At 34.7% G+C, this 22154-nt stretch overlaps 1 protein-coding gene across 1 annotated transcript in view; it reads left to right on the forward strand.

Annotated features, from left to right (window-relative positions):
- The window catches only part of LOC150088829 (uncharacterized), a 247355-nt gene that overhangs the window by 87482 nt on the left and 137719 nt on the right, over nucleotides 1–22154 (forward strand). The window contains exons 14-15 of the mRNA XM_090370333.1: nucleotides 11161–11293; nucleotides 21543–21753. Coding sequence (XP_090226459.1) covers nucleotides 11161–11293; nucleotides 21543–21753 — 344 coding nt within the window. The remainder of the gene's footprint in view (nucleotides 1–11160; nucleotides 11294–21542; nucleotides 21754–22154) is intronic.

Raw genomic sequence — 22154 nt, forward strand, 5'->3', positions numbered from 1 at the left:
TAAATTGATAAATTTATTCAATTTATAAGCGTATAAATTAAAAACAAACAACGAAACCCCCCATGGCAAGCGCGTAACACATACTGAACAAGGATTAGCGAGAAACATCCATGCTCGCGATTTTGTCACCCCCTCTCCCCCCACCCATTGAGCACTGTTTTGACCGGAAAAGGTAATTTTAGCCACAGCCATGTTTTTTTATGGCGGAAAATGTTCATGGCGCTTTAAAATTCACATTTTTTTTAGGTTTCATTTTATATTAAATCGGCGATCGCAAATATGCGAAACCATGAATACAGATACTGCAAATAGCGGGGGTTTACTGTATTTTAAAAAAGATGATAAAAACCAGACAGCTCATTACCAAATTGTTTCAAAGCATTGCAGTGCAGTGCAGAGCATCATCAGCAAATGGACTTTATTGTCATCTTGAACATATTCATGCATGAAAAGAAAGAAAGCAAGTGAAGACGATGGTCAGACACCTATTTCAAAAAAACAAAACAATGTGTCAATTCATCACATGTCAAGTATCAGAAATAGATGAATTAGTTTCTAAACTTGCAACAGTAGATGGGATTTCTATTAATACTATAATAAATAGCGATTTTATTCGAGAAAGTTTTTCTAAAAGAGGCTTACTATTATAGCACTAATATATAGGTATTATAAAAAATATATCGTCTATATTGAAAACATTTTAGCTTTAAAATGTAAAATGAAAAAAAAAAAATGAGCATTTCCGTAGATGAATGGACCAGTAATAGAAACAGAAGATACATGAACCTCACGTATATTACAATGAAGGTTAATTAAATTTTGATCTAATAAGAATTCATGGAAATTGTTCTGCCGAAAAGGCCTATTCTTTAGTTAAAGAACGATTGGAATCTTTCAAGATTTGTTTTGAAACAGATATAATTGTGACTGCTAGTGATGGTGCCACAGTTATGGAAAATTTCGGTAAATTATCACCAACCTTTCAACAGTTATGCTGTAATCACACACTTCATCTTGCTGTGATAAAAGTATTTTATGTTAAAAAATAGCACTGATGGTAGCAAAAGTTATGGTGGAGATAATTTTGAATCTGATTAGAATGCTCAACAAAACAGTGCATTAGATTCTGATAACGAAGAATCTGTTTTGAATTTTGAATCTGATTAGAATGCTTAACAAAACAGTGAATTAGATTCTGATAACGAAGAATCTGTTTTGCTCGATGAAGTTTTCGCAGTAATATCTAGTATGAGAAAAATTGTTTAAATATTCTCCCATAAGAAATACTATTTTACAAGAAGAAATAATCAAGAGAGAAAAAGTAGAGGTAGAAGTTATTTTAGACTGCAAAACATGTTGCAAAACATTAGAAATTACGATTGAGAGATTTTTAAGGATTTTAACGCCAATAATTAAAGAGAGCTTTAATTCATTTAAAGCAATAAAAATTGCTTTACATGAATTAAAGCTCACTTATCAATGGAAGGACGGATATCCAAAATTCTCCATAGATATATTAAACTGCTTAAAACCTGCGCGACTCACAATTGAAGCATTAAGTAATCATAATGTAAATCTAATAACAAGTGAGGGAATTTTTAGATTCCTCTTTCATAATTTGGAAAAACAAAATTCTATTTTAAGTAACAAGCTTTTAAAGGAAATTAAATATTAGCTTTTTAAATATAGAGATAGTCTTAGTGTACCTTATTAGATATTTAAGCAATCCAAATAAATTAAATGAGGTTAGTAATGATTTTTTTGCTGTGGCAATTCAGAATGAAATTATGCGATCTGTGAAATCGATAATGGAACAAATTTTTAAAGAAAAGTGTACTTCAATAGAAGAGTCTGAAACAGAAAATAATACCAACAAAGAAATGGAAAATTCGGAACCCAGGGAATTAGAAGTGGATCTAAAAACAGAGTTAGTTAGCGAGAGATATATCCATTTCAATGGCAAAAGCAGAGCCAATCTAATCTAAATAATTAAATCATTGTTAAGAAGTGAGATGAATTTATATGAAGCAACATGTACACTGATGCCGAATCTAAAAATTTTATTACATGCACTGCTAACAGTTAGACCTACTTCAACACAAAATGAAAAATTTTTCCACTTCAGTTTTATTTGTAACTAAGCAAAGATCCAGGCTTTCCAACCAAACAGTTAATGCACTGCATTTTTTTTTTAAATTTCATTTTAACAATAATTGTAAATATTAAGTGCTAATATTAGTTTTCCTTATTATTTTTGTTTCAGTATTACTGTTTACTTAGATTTCTTTTATGCTAATCTCAAATTTAGTGTTTTCGAATAAATGTATGGAATAATGTTGCTTGTGTGCTGTACCAATATAATAAAATTTTCCGTTTACATTCATCACACTGAGTTGTTTTTTTTAAATATCTAATTCTCATTTAATTTTAGTTTTTTACTTATGCACCACAATGTACAGTTCATTTTTATAGTGTAATGTATCAACTCTGTGGTACTACACTGACAGTGGTAGAGAATGAAAAGGACCTGGGGGTAATTGTGCAGGCAGATGTGAAGTTTTCTGAGCAGTGCAGATGGTCTGTAAGAGTAGCTCATGGTGTCTTGCCAATAATATACAGGAATTTTTCTAGCAGGGATAAGGAGGTGATTATCCCCTTGTATAAGGCAATGGTAAGGCCACACCTTGAGTACTGTATACAGGTGTGAAGGCCTCATTTTAAGAAGGATGTAGAGTTGTTGGAACGAGTAGAGAAGGGCAACAAGATTAGTGAATGGAATGAAGGGTTGCTCTTATGAAGAAAGGCTTAAGTTTTGCAGATTACAGTGTCTGGAGACTAGGCACCTGCGAGGTGATCTGATTGAGGTGTATAAAGCCTTGAATAGTTTGAGCATGCTCAATGCTGATGGGATTCTTCCTCTTGCTCAGAATAATCACCTGAGAGGGCATAAATTCAAATTGAGGAAAGACAGTTGTAGGATAGATGTGTGGAAGTTTGCCTTTAGCCAGCGGGTAGTTGATTGGTGGAACAGAGTTCCACCTGTTGTTGTGGAAGTTGATAGCCTAAATAAATTTAAGGCTGAGCTGGACAGGTATTTGGAATGAACGCAGGGGTGAAATGAGAGTTTTTTTTTTTTTTTTTTGGGCTGAATGTGCATAAGCTTGCTTTCTTGCTTCGTATGCCTCTACTAATGATAATGCTAAATGTTTATGTTTTATGACTAGAATAAGAACAAAAATTTTTATCAAAGAGATAGCAAATATTTAATGAGTAAAATAAAATTTTCGGGAATTCTCGAGAATTTTCAGGAACTGCAATTTTCTATTCCCGGTTCCCGAAGATTAAAAATTGTCGGGAATTTAGAAATCCTAATAAGAAGTAAAAACTTGGAAACCGAAAAATAGATTTAAAAATTTGTTATTACACTTTAATACAGAGTTTTATGAAACATAAAACTTGTTTCACAATAAAATATATTTACATTTTTTTTTAAACTTATGGGTTTTGCAATAGATTGCCATGTATATAAATAATATTAATGCCTAAATTTCTATTCAGTTATGTGAAGTTGGGAGAGCTATCATTCCTTCATTTTTATTTTCAGCCATCAGGATTTTTAAAAAAATAACTTTACATCCATAATGAGTTGCCCTGGTATTTCACCACTTTCAAAGGACATCATCAAAAGTTTAATATGTCATTTATTTAAAAGCTGCTGCTGCTACCTGATGTTGGGTCTGTAAGTTCTGAAACAGGTTGTCATGCCAGTATCTCCTTTGTTTAATAAATGGTAGATTAACCATTTGGTGATGCCATTTGTTTGAAAAGAAGTAATATCAATACAACTTATTGGGAAGGTAATGTTTTTTTTTATGGAAACCCCAAATATGAGAGATATTAAAACCTATAGTACTCAGTACTATGCATGGGTTGGAGGGTCAGAAGTTGAAAGAAGATTCTTGTTGACATTAGACTTGAACTTCTGTAAATTGTAATTTTCAGGAAATATATATGAAGAAAGGTTATTCCAGAAAATGGAAGTTGAAAAAATAAACAAGGAAGATGAAAAGTTGGTTTTGTGAGTTTCAAGTTGGACAGTAAAAGGATGTTGACTTGGTTGCAGTGTGTGTTCGGACTGCTTTGAAAGAGAGAGTGGGAATTATTCTACTGTGAGCGATGAGATCATCATTTTTACTAGGTAGTTTAAACCCTGTTCACTACAAAAACACATGAACATGTAAGTTATTCCTCCAGACTGTATAATTTCACAAAGGCCAATTATCATCAATAGTTTTATAATTTTGAGGCTCTAACTTTGTATTATAGTTTTGTATATTTTATTATTTTATTGAATAAAATAGCTAGATGAAATATAAAAGACACATATCCATGTATGAATAATTTTATAAACTGTGTATATACAGTAGGGCATGTCACCATGAGCTGAATTCTCAACATCGCCTACTAGATAAATGGAATATTCCTGGAATGCTTCCAGCTAGGGAACTATACGTATGTGGTTAGCCCAGCATTTATCTTGACCTTCAGCCTTCCATCCAAAGCATGATGCATATGCATTGTTTAAATGGAGTGAACACTTGTTTTGGGAATTTTAAAGTAACTGCCCAGCAAATATGACAGAATGAGTTAGGGATTATTAGCGCGCTTTTGAGACATTATGTACAACAGCATTACACAGCTACTACCTACAACACACCAGAGAGCTATTAAACAAAGGTGAAAACTAGAATATGGCAGATAGTAAGAAAACTTTAAGGTAGCTAGCTGTTTTTTGACCAATCAGTGAATGACACAGCAACTTTCCTATGGCTGGTGGAATGGCACTGAGTTTTAATTTAACCATTAGCTGCATGCATGACACTTTTCAAGCTAAATCCTTAAGATGCTATATTTTTTGCATGTTTTTTCACAGAAGTCACAAATGTACTTTTCTTAAGCACATGGTGTGTGATTGAGTGTTTTCAATAACATTTTCTTAATCAGGTCATAATACATTAAAATCACCAAGCTTTATACTAAGGAGAAAATCAGTTTTGAACAGTGTAATCTTCTTCTACCACTTTGGCAGACTTTACCAACATGTAGGGCCACAATATTCTGTCAAAGGACCATAATATAAATAAATAAATAAGATCTTTATTGTACAGTTCACCGGTACACGCAGGTACCACGACCATACAATACCCTTCACGGCACCATGCCAGGGGTTATAGTAGTAGTAGTAGTGACATGTGATGCAAGAAAGCAATTGTATGAGCTTATGCAGCATCAGCCAAAAAAAAAAAAAAAAAATTCACACAACCATTCCCTCTAAATGTTTGTCCAATTCCTCCTTAAATATATTTAACCTATCAACTTCCACAACAACAGATGGAAGTTTGTTCCAGCAATTAACTACCCACTGGCTAAAGGCAAATTTCTGCACATCTGTCTTAATTTGAATTTATGCCCCCTTAGGTTCGTAATCTGAACAAGTGGAAGAATCCCTTCAGAATTCAGCATGCTCAACCCATTCAAGGCCTTATACAATCAGATCACGACGCAGGTGCCTAGTCTCCAGCCATTGCAATTTGCAGAATTAAGCCTCTCTTGGTAAGAGGATCCCTTCATTCCCCTCACCAATCTTGTTGCGCTTCTCTGTACATGCTCAAACAAATCTACATCCTTCCTAAAATGAGGCCTCCAAACCTGCACACAGTACTTAAGGCATGGCCTGACCATTGCCTTATGCAGAGGGACAATCACCTCCTTTTCCCTGCTAGCAAAATTCCTATATATCATTGACAAAACCCATGCCCTGCCCTGGCAGCCTGTCTGCATTGCTCAGAAAACTTCATATCTGACTGCACAATTACTCCCAGGTCTTTTTAATTTTCTACCACCTTAAGTGTAGTACCACACAGTTGGTACATTTCTCTGGGTTTACTTCTACCCATATGCAGTACTTTGCATTTGTCAAGGTTAAACTTCAGTTGCCACTGCTCAGCCCATCTGCCCAAATTTTCTAGAGCCTGTTGCAGTAGTACACTGCCATTACTGCCAATAACAACCCTGCCAACCCTGCCCAAATTTTCTAGAGCCTGTTGCAGTAGCACACTGCCATTACTGTCATTAACAACCCTGCCAACCTTTGTATCATCTGCAAACTTTGACACTAAGCCTGATATACCTTCATCAATATCATTGATAAATATACAAAACAACAGTGGCCTCAACACCGAACCCTGTGGAACTCCACTAATAACATAAGTCCACGAAGAGTAACACCCATTGATTACCACTTTCTGTCTTCTCCCACTCAACCATCCTTTTATCCATTGTAGCAACTTACCCTTAATACCATTCTGCTCCAATTTGTACAGTAGTCTTCCATGCGCAACAGTGTCAAAAGCTTTCCTGAAATCCAAGTATATGATATCAAAATTATTTTTTTGCATCCAGTTCCTTTGTTACCACATCATAATATCCAATCAAATTTGTCAGACAAGACTTTCCCTTAAAACCCATGCTGTGTCTGAATTATTGCTGCAGTCTTGTCTAGATGATCCTGAAATGCAACTTTAACCAGTGACTCCCATTATTTTACCCAGAACAGAAGTTAAACTAACTGGTTTGTAATTACTCGTGTCACCCTTTGATCCCCCCCTTTGTGAATTGGGGATACATTTGCACATCTCCAGTCCGTGTGGACCTCCCCTGAGTCCAAGGATGCTCTCATAATTATGGCTAAGAGTTTCCTTACTTCTTTTGCCACCTCCTTTAATATAACTGGATAGATCCCATCCACCCCGGGTGCCTTTCTTATGTTTAACTTCAAAAATTTCTCCTCCACTTTTTTCTCAGTTATTACAAAATCATTAAGCACCCTGCTACAATTTGATAACCTTCTGGCATTTTCAATCCTTAATAACTCCTCACGTGTGAATGTAGATGCAAAATACTCATTCAGTTTGTTTGAGCAGGATCATCAACAGTCGAACCATCGATATCAAGTGGACCAATCAGATTCATCCTCTTCCTTTTAGAGTTTATATAAGTAAAGAAATCCTTGCTGTTTTTCTTAGCATCCTTTGCCAAAGATTTCTTGTAATCTGCCTTCGCCTGCCTAACCTCCTTTGTGACTTGATTACAGACTAGCTTATATCTGCCATTAGGCTTCTGTGTCGCCTGATAATTTATATGCATCCCATGCATTTTTCTTCTCTGTCACGAGTCTCATTAGTTCATTTGATAACCATTTAGGCCTAAACCTTGAAATATATTTCTTAATAGGTATGAAACTTTTAGTAGCTTCCACGATTAATTCCTTGAATGCTTCCCACATAGAATTTGCTGTTGGTAAAATTATCAGTTTATCCCACTGTACAGAATTTAAAAACTGTCTGAGACCACTGTACTCACCTTAACGGAAGCAAAAACCCTTTCCTTAGGAAAGGGTAAAGGAAAGGGTTAGCATGTAGCTATACAATACAGTGTATCCCGCTTTACGATATTAATCCGTTCCAGAGACACCATTTTATAGTGAAAATATCGTAATGTGAACCCAATACCATATTGTTTTTTGGTAATTCATTCCACGACCTCGGAAGTTGAAATTTTCGCTATACAACTCTCTAAAAGTTCGTTTTTATAGTGTAAATTGTATTAGTTACAAATTTAAATTGTTAAAATGCACTACATTTTCGTTGTTATCATATGTTCTGTTATACGAACCAATTTTGAACTGCTTTGTGATATTTTTCTAAAGTACATTTCTGAAGGTCACGACCATAAAACAATAAAAACATGCACTTTCCGGTTTATTGGGCTTTTCTACTAATTTCATTGTTGATAACATAACCCCTATTTTTAACATGATGTCTATGGGAAATAAATCCTGCTTTATGAGTTTTCGCTTTATGAGCATGCGCTAGGAACAAATTAATTCGTAAAGTCGGGAACTACCTGTATTACATCCTCTCTATAGTTCAGATTTGACACCTTGTGGCTTCAGTTCTTTCCAGAATTGAAGAAAGACCTCTGGGGCAATTGATTGCCATAGCTATTAATGAAGACAGAGACATTCATGAAGGCCATATAGCAAACAACAAAGAATTGTGTAAACCCTATATTCTAATCATGGGTCAAGAGATGGTTTAAGTGCATTGCATTCTAAGCTGGATACTGTGACATATTCATCTAGATCAGTGTTGTCCAGCCTATGGCCCGCAAATAATTTTTATATGGTTCGCATGGAAAGTGAACTAAAACAGCATTTTAGAGTCACACCACTGTGTGTACAAGCATGGAAGCATTGAGCTCGACTGTATCAAACATATACATGTAGTCCAGTGCAGTCATATGTACACTAAATACAGTTATGTATGTATCAGTCTTTTCATATTGTGAAATTCTGCTATTTTGATATAATTTGTTCATTGTATTGAATTATTATTAATTTGTATTGAATTAAAAAAATCATACTTAAAAAATGTTTTGAAGGAGGAAAGTCGATTTGGAGTGTCATGTTGTTTGTTTGGTGTGTAAGGAGACTGTGTCATTTTTTAAAGAATATAAATTAAAACAATGCTATGATTCCAAGAATAAATCTTATGATCGATATAAAGGAGTGTTGCGAAAAGAAAAGTGTTCAAAGTTACAAAACAAATTAAGAAAACAGAAAAATACACTGAAAATATATCAGTCAAGAAATTTATCTGCTGTAAGTGCCAGTTATCAAGTTGCACATTTGATCGCTTTTGAAAGTAAACTGTTCAGTGATGGTAAATTTTAAACAATGTTTGTTAAAAGTTGTGGAAAAAATTTGTCCGAAGAAATGAACAATGATACAAGACATTATTCTGCAAAGAGTAGAAGATATTGGAAAGAATTTGTTTGAACAACTTGGAAAACATAAAACAAATGAAATATTTTAGTGTGGCACTGGATGATAGTACTGATGTAAATGACACAGCCCAACTTCTTATCTTCATATGTGGAATTAATGAAAATTTTATACCAGTTGAAGATTTAGCTGATCTACAGAGTATGCATGGAACAACTAAAGGTGAAAATCTTTTTGAAAAATTTTGACAATCTATTGAAAAGTTAGGATTAAATACTAAAAACCTGGTAGGAGTCACAACTGATGGTGCAAAACATTGGGCATATGAGTAGAATAACCAAGAAAATGATAGATATCAGAGCTGAACCTCCAATTGGAATTCACTGCATTGTGCATCAAGAAGCTCTCTCTCTGGGAAAGTATTGGATCTCCAACATGTTTTGAATATGATTTTTTCAACTGTAAATTTTATAAGATCACATTGCCTTAATCATCGTATGTTTTAACAGTTTCTTTCAGAAATCAAAGCTCAATACGAAGATGTAATTTACATAATGCAGTGAGATGGCTTAGTTGTGGCGAAATGTTATATCGTATCTTTAAACTGCGTCATGAAATTGATATTTTTATGACAGAAAAAAGGGAACCCCATAAACCAACTATCAAATATGGAATGGCTGTTTAATCTTGAAATTCTTACAGACATTTCTAGTCATTTAAATGCTCTTAATTTAAAACTACAAGGGAAAGGAAAATTGGTCTCTGATTTGTATGGTGACATCGAATCATTTCAGAATAAGTTGCTATTATTTAAATCCCAAATTGAGCTTGACAATTTAGTTCACTTTTAATTTTCTTCCGAGCTAAAAGAGAAACACATATTTCCAAAGAATCATTGCCTCTTGTTATTACAGTTACTTTTTTGATTAGTTTGAAAGTCGATTTGCTGATATAAGATCCCATGAAAAAAGACATAAGCTTGTTTGAGAATCCATTTACTTCTATGGCTGGAAACCACAATCCCAACTTGCAACTTGAAATTATTGATCTTCAAGCCAAAACATGGTTCAAAAATAAGTATATGGACTGCGAAAATAAACTACTTGAATTCTACAAGGCTCTTCCATTTGAAGATTTTTCACTAATAAAAGAAAATGCCATGAAAATGGCTTTGTTCGGATCAATGTAGTTTGCGAGCAATTTTTTCATACATTAAATCAAATAAATATTTAAAATGAAACAGAATAACAAATTAGCATTTTCATTCTGTATTGAGAATTGACATCACAAATTTTCACAAATTTATATATGTTTCTTTTGTAATTTATGTATGTATTAAAATTTTTAATACTTTTGTTGCATTTTTTTGTAATGTTATTTATGGAGATTGCATCTTGAAATTGGCCAGAAGAATTAGTGAGCAAAAAGTTGCAGTTATTTATATTACTTTTGGAAAAACTTCCCTATTTAGCACAGATTCATTTAACACTGTTTGTTTGGAATCATTTAAAAGCACTAAGGGAAGCAACTGTGTTGTTGAGCAGAAGGTGAGAGAACTAACAAGAAAGTTAGTTCTCTCACCTTGTTAGTTCTCTAGAGAACTAACAAGAAAGAACTAACAAGTTTCTACAAAAGTTGCAGTATAATCAATTTTAAATCTACATGATATATGAAAACCACTTTGCAGGTTTTTTTTCAGTATCTATTGCAATTTTCAATATGATCTTTTATCTTTGATTCTTTATAGTATTGCCAACTAGGTTAAAAAAATTGTTAAAAAGTATTAATACACTGCTGCATTGTTATAAGTTTTTCCAAGTTAAATTGGAAAAAAAATGCCTTATTACTGTCTATTTGTAGTATGATGTGTTTTTTAAATGAAATACCTGTCTCCTTTATGTAAATATACCATGAAAAATTATTTAAACACACATTTATTTATGGCTGCATTAAGCATTTAAAAGTTGCATTGTAAAAATTTTGCCATTAATTATTTAGTTACACAATTAAAAAATTCTTGACTAACGACAAAAACTGAAAAATATTTATATTCCACACATCATTCAAAATATTCCACGCGAAAATAAACATATGAAAATGTTTGAAAGTGAGGCTTTATCAGAGTTCAGCATTATCACTGGTGTAACCTTTTGGTATATGATTGCTTCTGAAATAAAAAATTTAATGAAACTTTCAGTTTTCAACCTAAGGAGATTTAGACTTGCAGAATTAAATAATTTACAGTTATAGGGTTGTGAATTTCTTAATTAAAGATATTCTTATTTTAATGCATCATTTTTTGTATTTGTATTAAGATGCGTGGTCAGCAAGGTCTGATGGTGGAAACTCTACTCTCTCTTCAAGGAATACATGAAGCTGTTGACCAGGCAGCCCATGATACATTAGTGAAAAAGGGCTATGAATCTATTTTACTACATTCTGAAGATGGCAAGTATTGTATATTTAGTGTTTCAAAAAATGGAAACTGATTTTTAAAAATGAGAAGCGAAACAATAATGAAAAATTGTTTCCTTATTAAATATTTCAGTTCAACTGTGATAAATTATTTTGGTTAGAGGTTGAGAATGAAATCAGAGACAATCGCCTTAAGCCATTTTGTTACAATTAATGTAGTGAAAACCTTGTGCTATCAGTGCAATCTCAATTCTGAAGTACATGAAGACTTTAAACCTGCAGTGTCTGTCACACATGTGCAATTCACAAATAACGAGTCCACATTAACTGTCGCTTGAAAATAAAAATCTGTGATTTGCTGTACCTTCCTAAACGTAGATAAATTTTTACTTAGTATGATTTTGAATTTTTATTTGTTTTTCCAGAATTATAGCATGAATACACCCAGCAGTTACAACACCACCACATTTGTCTTACTTTTAATCAATAGTAATGCTACATGGGAAACTTACTGGTGCTATGAAGCTTGGAATTATGCTTCGTAACACACACACAATTCTTTCTTTCTGGTCTGTAGATATTTACAGAAGTCTCCCACAAGGTCTATGGATGTCAATGCTTTCAGTGAACATAAATGACATATTTTTTAAAGATTCATTATTATTTTTGTATAATAAACATGAAAAGCAATAATCACTTAGGATAGAGTTAGCGACATGTAATATTCAAATTTTGCATGCTTCATGGCATGCAAATTTGAAATAAATTTTGAAAATAAAAGTGAATAATAGTATCTTATGCATATATATGTATATTCTTTTTAAAATTTTTTAAACTATAGCAGATTCTCGATTTACCAGGTTCAGATAATAAACACAATTTCAATTAGTCTTTAATTATGAATCTTAAAACTGATGTTTGTTTTAAAGATTTCACTTTGATATTTCTTAAATTTCCCCCTTAAAACACTGAATGCGTTAAAAGTCTCATTCATCATCACAATCATTGTCTTTACCATCATTGTTATCATCTTTGTTGAGCACAGCAACTACAGTGTCACTCTCTGTAGGAAGACCGCTAATTAATAAGTTGTCATCGACCCATACAAATTCATTGAATTTGTATGGGTCAATGGCAACCATACAAATAATACAATGAATTCATCGAAATCATTGTATTAAAACCTACAATGTTGTTACGTAGCAACCATTCGGATAATGGTGAGTTGTTTACTTCATTTCCATCTTCATCTACAATTGAAATTTCATTTGAATTTAATTTCGATTTCTTGAAGCAATTCGATATGGTTGTTGAAGTAATGTTATTCCACGCATCATTCAATAAATTTATAGCATCCAATATTAATATAGACTCAGTAAGTTTCTGTTCTCTTTGACTGATCAACTGTAGAGCTAGAAATCTTTTAAAACTCTTGATTACACCTATGTCCATTGATTGTAAAATTGACATCGCATTGGGAGGCAGAAGCACTAGCTTAATGTTGGATAAATTTTGAATCTGGGGATATGCAGGACAGTTATCAAACAATAATAAAATATTTTTCTTTGTTTTGAATAGCTGCTTATTCCAATCATTTATGTATTCCCAAAAAATATCCGAAGTCATCCAAGCTTTCTTGTTTGCAGTGTAATCCACAGGAAGTTTCCTTACGTTTTTGAAACACCAAGGTTTTAACGATTTTCCAATAACAGTTTTTTTTTATAAGTTCCTGTCAAATTTGCACATACGAGCACCGTCAAGCGTGCCTTTGATTTTTTTCCACCAACACATTTTCCCCCTTTGAATTTAAAATTGTCAAGTGTTAAATTATAAAAAAGTCCTATTTTGTTGGCGGTGTTGTAGTAGTAGCAGCAGCAGTAATAGAGGCATGTGATGCAAGAAAGCAAGCATATGAGCTTATGTAGCATCAGCCAAAAAATATATATATATAATTTCACACAACCATTCCCTCTAAAAGTTTGTCCAGTTCCTCCTTGAATTTATTTACGTTATCAACTTCCACAATGACAGATGGAAGTTTGTTTCCAGCAATTAACCACCTGCTGGCTAAAGGCAAATTTTTGCACAGCTATTCTACAACTATCTTTCCTCAATTTGAATTTATATCCCCTCAGGATCTTAATCTGAGCAAGTGGAAGAATCCCATCAGAATTCAGCATGCTCAACCCATTCAAGGCCTTATACACTCAATCAGATCACCTCGCAGGTGCCTAGTCTCCAGCCTCTGCAATTTGTAGAACTTTAGCCTTTCTTTAAAAGAGAACCCCTTCATTCCCATCACCAATCTTGTTGCCCTTCTCTGTACATCCTTCCTAAAATGAGATCTCCAGACCTGTATGCAGTACTCAAGGCATGGCCTGACCATTGCCTTATACAATGGGATAATCACCTCGTTGTTTCTGCTAGAAAAATTTCTATATATCATTGACAAAACTTCATGACCTGCTCTGGTAGCCCTCCTGTCTGCACTGCTCTGAGAAGTTCATAGCTGACTGCACAATTACCCCCAAGTCTTTTTCATTCTCCACCTCCTTGAGTGTATAGTACCACGCAGTTGGTACATTTCTCTGTGGTTATTTCTACCCATATGCAGTACTTTGCATTTGTCAATGTTAAACTTTAGTTGCCACTTCTCAGCCCATTTGTCCAAATTTTATAGATCCTGTTGCAGTAGCATAACTGTTGTAGATGTCTTCGTCATTGAAATCTTTCCTGATTTCTCCCCAAACATGGTCAATCCATTCATTTGCCCTTATTGGATCTGCAGATTGAGATTCTCCACTAATTTTTGCATAAACAATGTCATGTCAGTTTTTAAATCGATCCAGCGAACCGTTGTTACCCACAAAATCGTCGCATCCAAGTTGTTTAGCAAATTTTTCTGCTTGAGTCTTCAAGATTGGACCATCTATTGAAAATCCAGCACTTCTTTGTGTGGTGAACCACTGAAACAATGCTTCATCAACGTTTGTAACCTTGTACTTTCTAAAATTTTTTTTGGCTATATTCTTTTCCCATGCTGATATGTAAACATTTTTATTCTTCCACAACGTTGGTACACTTGAAGAGGACAAGAAAACGTTTTACACACTTCAACATATTTTGCACCATGTTCTAACTCACAAATAATTTCGACTTTTTTGCGAATTGAGAGACAATTTCCTACGTTAGTAGACAGATGTTTCCAAAGGAAGGGTTCATTTCTAACTGATTTTACTTTAAAATGATAAAGTGATCTGCATACAAAGTTCTTAGAAGTCCCAAAATGCATACAATGTTCTTAAAGTCCTGTTTCCAAAATTCTTATAAGTCCCAAAATAAATTTATGGGTCAGTGAATACAAGACAATCTGTAAATAGGGTAATGCGACAAGCGGAATACCAATGCACCATTGTATAGCTCCATACCCCAAAGGACAAGGTCATAAACTTGCCACTAATCTGATGCAGGTGGTCACAAAGCTGAGTCCCCCATTTCATTTGTCTATTCCAAGAATTGGGGGTTTTTGACTACCCGAGCAATTAAGAATGTTTGCATAGTTACCAAAATTTGTTCAGTATATCTGTGTAGTGCGCTCATTATAACAGTGAGCAATTGTATGGGAATATGCGTAAATTAAAATCATTATGGCTTTTTGCTCGTTACAGCCATGATCTTGTTATTTCCATGCTCATTATAATCAGGTTCTACTGTACTATGTTATTACTACCTTTTTATTTTCATGTAATTGTAAAATTCTTAATTACTAGAATTTAATAACCTTTTTATTTCTTTCCCTTAATTCATATATATTGAAAAAGGAGGGCAAAGAGGATCTGAAATGAAGAGTGGTTGAGCTCATTATGAGTATAAATAATGCTTTCATATATAAAAAAAAAGTTTTTCTAGATGTGATATAAATAATGATTTCATATAAAAAAAAAAAGTGATGATCACTTGCTTGGTAGCAGACTTCAATGACTGTGCCTTCTTTTGGAGCTGGAGATGGGCCACAATTTCACTAGGAATTTTGTTACCTTCATTTAGTCACTCTAAAATTTTCTTTTAAAATGTTTTGTGGGTGCCCTTGCAACTAATACCAAAGGCCTGTGCAAGTTTCCTAACTGTATTTTTGTTGGTCTTCAAGGATGATAATAGGTGCTGTACCAATAGTCACATTGTTATTGATGTTAATGGATGTCCTGACATGAGGTTACGCTCTTTGCTGGTTTTCCATCTTGGAACTGCTTATGCCAAATAAATACAATGGATTTGGGCAGCATATTTTCCATTAGCTTTCTGCAAAAGTTCCAGTATTGCTATTGGTATTTTGTTCATCAGGATATAGAATTTCATATTGGCTTGCTGTTTGTTTATCATTTTTTTGTGAGTATGTTATTCTTGTTTCAGTTTAATGCTGGTTTTCAAAAATTATTGTCTGGAGAGACAAAAAACTATAGAGATGAATACCTGGTAAGTTTAAACATATATAGTTTTCATTACTAACATAAATCAACAAGTATTTTTCATTGGAAAAAAGTGGACTAGATAGATCTTTGGATGCTGATTCCAAATCTGTTTTCGGTTTAGTTTTTGTCAAGTGCCAAGACTGATATGCCACTTGCATACTTATTCAGCCAACCTACATGAATATAATTATTATTTATTCATTATTATTGTTTATATATTTATGTAATTATTTGATTATAAATTGTTTCAGGTAAGAACCAGTGAATTACTGAAACAGATTCATCATCATGCCTCAAATGTGTAAAACTCACCTCTCCAAATTCTGCTGTGTATGTGTGTGGCTCTTTCCTAACTAAATCAGAATGGTGTACAATCCAGGTGCATATTTGGAAAATTTACCAGTTATACTTTGGCTGTCCTCAATGCCATTTGCCATAACCATGTTATGGAGGGAGCCAAAAAATGATCAATCATTGATGGTGATTTTTACTTTTGTAATGTGAATATAGCTGGATTCTCAGTGAAGATTAAGCCCAAGATTATTTATCTGAACTTGGATTCAGTAAAATAGACAAGAACAAGATCTTGTCTCTTCTTACAATTATGTTACAATAAAACTTCTTACAATAAAACAGGTAATAATAACAAATTATACAGTGTTTTATGGTTGTTGTTGTTGTTGTTATTTGGTTTTTAGGAGCATTAGCAACTAAGGCCATATTGCTCCGGGATATGCGGTGGTCATTCCCTGACCTTTCCACATCCTCCGTATTGGGTGGCGACGGGCTCGAACCCTGGTCTAATCAAGAAGCGTGTGCTACTCACTGCTGCTCCTTCCCACCTGGCTACGGAGGCGCCAGTGTTTTATGGATATATTAACTGGCTAAAATAAGAACGTGAAGCTTTTTTTATATATATATATATATATATATATATATATATATATGAAAACCCCAAAAACGAGAGGTATTAGAACCTATAGTACTAGGTACAGTGCTTGGGTTGGAGGTTGAGAAGACGAAAGAAGATATTTGTTCACATTAGACTTGAACTTCTGTTGACTAATTTTCTGGAAATATGTATGAAGGAAGGTTAATCCAGAAAACGGCAGTTGAATGAATTAACGAGGAAGATAAAAAGTTGGTTCTGTGAGTTCGAAGTTGGACAGTAAATGGATGTTGGCTGGAGGCCTCATGTGTTTGGACTGTTTTGAAAGAGAGAGAGAGAGCATCAATTATAGAAGCTACTTCAGAAGAACAGTGCCCATGGAAGTATCTGCAGAAAAGGCATGCAGCAGAAACAGTACATCTATGAGACAGTAAGTGGAGAGACTCTGTTAGAGATGAGTCATTAATTAACCTAATTGCCCTCTTCTGAATGGAATCTAGAAGCCTTGAGAGAGGGTTTTGGGGGCACTGTCCCAGATGTTCACTCTGTACAAATCGCAAATCCGCCCTACCATGGAACAATATTCCATGGTAGGGGGGATTTGCGATTTGTACAGAGTGAACAGTTGGAAGAAAAGTAACATCGATAGCGAAAGAGAAAACCAAGTTTTTTAGATGCAGAGGAAGCAATATCTGTAATATGCTTTTGCCAAGAGATATTAGAAGTCAGGGTAATCCCCAAAGGAGATATATCATTTTGCCTAGAAATCGGAGTGTCACCAAAGATAAGCATAGGAGCAGAAGAATCCTTTTTTGTGAGATATAAGACAAGACTGAGTTTTAGAAGGATTTAAATCAACTAAGTTGTCTTTGCCCCACTGGAGAATTACCTGGAGATAGGCATTTAAGGAATTGGTAGCAGATTTTCGAGAAGTTGAAGCTGATTGAGCAGGGCAAGATTTCTCATATTGGAAAGTAGAATGCAGTGTGCTATCATCGGCAAAACTATGGATAGGATTTCCGGTCAATGGAAGAAGGTCATTAATACACAAGAGGAAAAGAGTGGGGGGAAGTACTGAACCTTGGGGGACACCAGCATTAGTGGAGAAGTTAGAAGACAGAGTCATCTACCATCACTCTCAGTGAGCAATCAGAGAGAAAACTGTATAACTAATTACAAAACTAGTTGGCAAACCATAAGATGGAAGCTTGTTAAAAAGACCTCTATGCCAAACACGATTGAAAGCCTTTGAGATGTCAAGAGCAACTGCTTTTGTTTCAGCAAACTTTTCCATTGAATTTGTCCATAAATGGGTAACATAAGCCAGAATATCACCAGTGGATCGACACTGATGGAATCCATACTGGTGATTGTTGATCATCATGAAGGTTTCTAGGTAGTTTGAGTTGGTGGTTAATTGATTTCTCCATTACTTTAGAAAGAGTAGAAGTAATTGCAATGGCACGATAATTGGATGGGAGGGATTTGTCACCCTTTTTAGGAACTGGCTGGATATGAGCAAATTTCAAAGCAGAAGGACAAACACCTTTGGAATAAGAAAGTGAAAAAAGGTGGCAAAGAATAGGAGTAAGTTCAGGAGCGCAGGTTTTGAGAACAGGTCGAGAAATATCATCAGGACCTGGAGCTTTCTTAGCATCAAGATTCATCAATATCCTTTTGACGGAAGACCACAGGAGGCATTGAATGGAGCATGTTGGGAATGGTGGGAGGTGTTTTACCAAGATCATCAATTCTTGAGTTGGAAGGAAAATGGGATACTAGCAGGTCAGCTTTATCCTTGGCTGAAGTGACAACAGAACCATCTGGTTTTGACAGAGGTGGAAGCAGAGGAGGGCAAAAGTTGCGGCCAATAGCTTTGGCAAGAGACCAGAATGCTCGGCTACCATTAGGGCAAGCAGCAAGTTATCTACTCTTAGCTTGTTTAAAATCTAGTTTGGACTGGTTAATAACTGCTTTACAATTGTTGCGAGCTTTGGTGTAGGCATAAAATGAAACTGAAGAATTGTAAACAAGCCAATTACGATATGCAACGTGATTCTCTTGAACAGCCTTAGAACATTTATTGGAAAACCAAGGTTTAGATAAAGGACGAGATTTTAAAGTGGAGTGTGGAATAAAGGATTCCATTCCTACAAGAACAATTTCACTGACACGATCTGAGCAAACGTTGACATCAGAAGTTTTGAAACAGTAGTCCGACCAAGGAAAAACAAGAAAATAAATCTTGTAGGTCATCCCATTTTGCATTCTTCTAATGCCAAACAATACGAGGTTGTGAATAGCCATGAGATAAAGGCTCCATTGGAGAAGAGACAATCACCAAGTTGTGATCTGAAGTGCCTAAAGGACCTCTCACTTCGACCGTGTACTTAGAAGGGTTGTTTGTGTGAAAAAGATCACGCGTGTTGGCTGTATGGTTAGGATTATCCGGTATTCTTGTAGGTAAATGAACAATCTGTGCAAGGTCATTAGTAATTGCAAATGCCTCAGCATCTCGACCAGCTAGGTCGGTGTGACTAGAAAATGGAAGCCAGCTGGAGTTGTGAACATTAAAATCACCAAGGAAAATTTACCTCACTGTTAGGAAAATTGGACTGGAGAAAGTCAAGTTGCAAAGAGAGGAAGTCAAAGAGCTCCAAGTGATTGGTGGATTTGGGAGAAAGGTAGAGAGAACAGATGAATTTGACACAATGAGGTAGAGAGATTTTAAGGCAGAGAAGATCAAAGAGAGGAGATTCCAAATTGCCAAGTCTCTTACAGGGAATATCGGAACGGACATATGCACAAGTACCACTTTTGAGGCGAAAGGAATCATACAGCAAATAGTTTGGGCAGCTGAGATGAGCAGTAGTTGAATCAACCAATAACTGAGATTCTGTCAGAAAAAGTACATGGGGTTTGGCTGAGTGCAAGTGGAAATGGACATCGTTGAGATTAGAATTGAGACCACGTATATTTGTGAAATGAACTAGGAAGTGTTTGGGAATTTTAGATCTTTTCGCAGATAAACTTACTCTATTAGTTTGACAATTCATAGTGTATTTGATGGTAAGAAAAAGTGGGTGGGACATGCTGTATGAAATAATGGCATACACATGGTAAGAATATCCCAGATCCTTGACATAACGTGGCCTCGACAGTGCCCCCTGCATACACACTACTCAGACTCCCTCCAGTCACTATCTGGCAGAGTAGAGGTAGCAAGATTATAGACCAACTGATCTGGAAGCCTCCTAAAGAGTTAATGATAGGTTCCATCTGGTGTACTAAATAGCAGCCGGCCTGCGAACATCGTTTTAGAGCTATATCCTCGAAATGCAAGGAAGTTTGGTTCATGATGTTCATCACAACCTCAATAGTCATCAGTTATACTTCATGATGGAAGAGATGGGGAAGGGTGACCGGAATTGAGCTCTGGAGACCAAACACGGGTTCCACCACTTCAAGCCTCCAATGAGCAAAGTGGTGGTATTGCACCACTTGATGAGAGTCATCTACCACCTAGTATTGCCTGATGTGGCATTCCTCGCATTCCTCCATGTGGTTTGGGCACCACACCCCGACTCCCTGCTTACGTTGGTTCACACCTGGGTGGTCACCCATAGTATGCTACTGCACAGAGGTTTAACATAGCTATTGTATAGAATACAATGTGACAGAAATGTGAATGTTAAGATGCGTGAGGGGACTTATTAGAAGGGATAAAGTAAGAACTGAATATGTTAAAGGAAGCCTAGGGATTGCACTAATTGGAGATAAAATAAAAGAGGTGATGCTAAGATGGTTCATCTTTACCCATCCTGATCCCTTCTCTCTACATAGCTTCAGCTATGTAAAGAGAAGGGATCAGGATGAATGAGTAAATAGGATCCTGGATTTGTAGATTGTAAACAAAGGAAGAGACAACCTAAGATGATGTAGATGGAAGGGACATGGAGGAGTGCAAAGTTAGAGGGGACTTGACCCAAGGTAGAAAAGAATGGCATAGAAGAACTCAAAAAACTGACCTCAAATGCATGGAATTAAGCCATAAAAGATTATTTAAAAATTAAAATGATAATAATTGAAAATTAAAGAGAAATTGAATAATATTCTTGATAATCTTATATGCTAAATCAGAAAGACAAAATTCAGGATCTAATCTTATTATATTTTATTTATTTATTATAATAAATAAATATATTATATTATATTATATTATAATAAATAAATAAATTATATTATATTATATTATATTTGATCATAGCTTTGTTAATAAAAAATGAATCCATCTTCTTCCATCTAGTAAGACTACATTGTCAAACAGGTACAAATCTTGTGATCCAACAAAAACATTGTCACCTGTGATGTCTTTAGATTCTTTAGGAGCATCTAGTTTCAGTGAAAACATCAATAACACCAGTGGTGTATCCATAGCAACCGGTAATGTTTCCCAACCTAGATGCTCCTCAAGAGTACAACAGACATCAAAAGTAACCCTGGAAAGATTGGTCATACTTCTCAGATATTACAGCAACGATCACACAGCAATCCAATTCTTATGTAGTCATAAGTTATGACTTATGACTACATAAGATAGTCTTAGATATCATTCAGGTTACTCCTGTTTGACAAGGTTGAGGCTTACCAGCCAAAACATAACTTGTTTGCATTGTGTCTTTGTGCTGTTGTAGAATTTGACCTGTGTTAATGTAATTAACTTGATCTATTTTGTAGTAATATTATAAAATAAAATGTTATTAGGCAAAATTTAACACAGCATGTGATGTTTAATACTTATTCAAGTTAGAAGTAGGCTTGTGTTATGGTTTTATGAATTTTTTTTTTGTTTTGCACTAATTCCAGAGGTATATACCAAAATTGCCTGATCTCGTGTTTTCAATTTCTCCTATTTTTACTATAGCAAGCTACTTGCAGTGTGTCACATCACCTCAGCTGTTGCAGTTCCTTGCAAGTAAATCTCAGTTGCTTACTCATCATCTGCAGTATATTGTGAAGTTACTTCCAAAACTTGATGTCTACCATTTATGCAATGTAGCAATGCTGTATGATCCATCCCGAAATGCTGCCAAATTAGCTCTAAGAAACTTAGCTAGTTCCAGGTGCCGTCACAGGTAGTATATAGTATTTCTAATTTTATTAGCATAATAACACCAAATCTAATTTAGTGAATTCACAGTTTTATGCTATAAGAGGAAAATTATTATTTTATTTCCATTTCACATTACTTATCCACTGTTTTATTTATTTAAACTTTAAAAGTAATAAAATAGCTAATGATATTTTTGGCTTCTTCAGAATCTTGTATTCAACTGCCTAGTTGGTGGAATATACAAAATATGATTGTTTATCTGTCATAGTATTTTATTCACATAGTAATACTGCGTGGGTAGACATTGTCTGTCCATGATACAGACCACGAATAACTCTTGGTCTGGTAATGTCCATGTTACAGACCATGATAACATCCTTCCACAAAACAGACCATGATATACTCATGGTTTGTTTTGTGGAA

Source organism: Mastigoproctus giganteus, chromosome 3, assembly GCF_048544385.1.
Source record: "Mastigoproctus giganteus isolate SK-2022 chromosome 3, ASM4854438v1, whole genome shotgun sequence".
NCBI classification, from domain to species: domain Eukaryota; kingdom Metazoa; phylum Arthropoda; class Arachnida; order Uropygi; family Thelyphonidae; genus Mastigoproctus; species Mastigoproctus giganteus.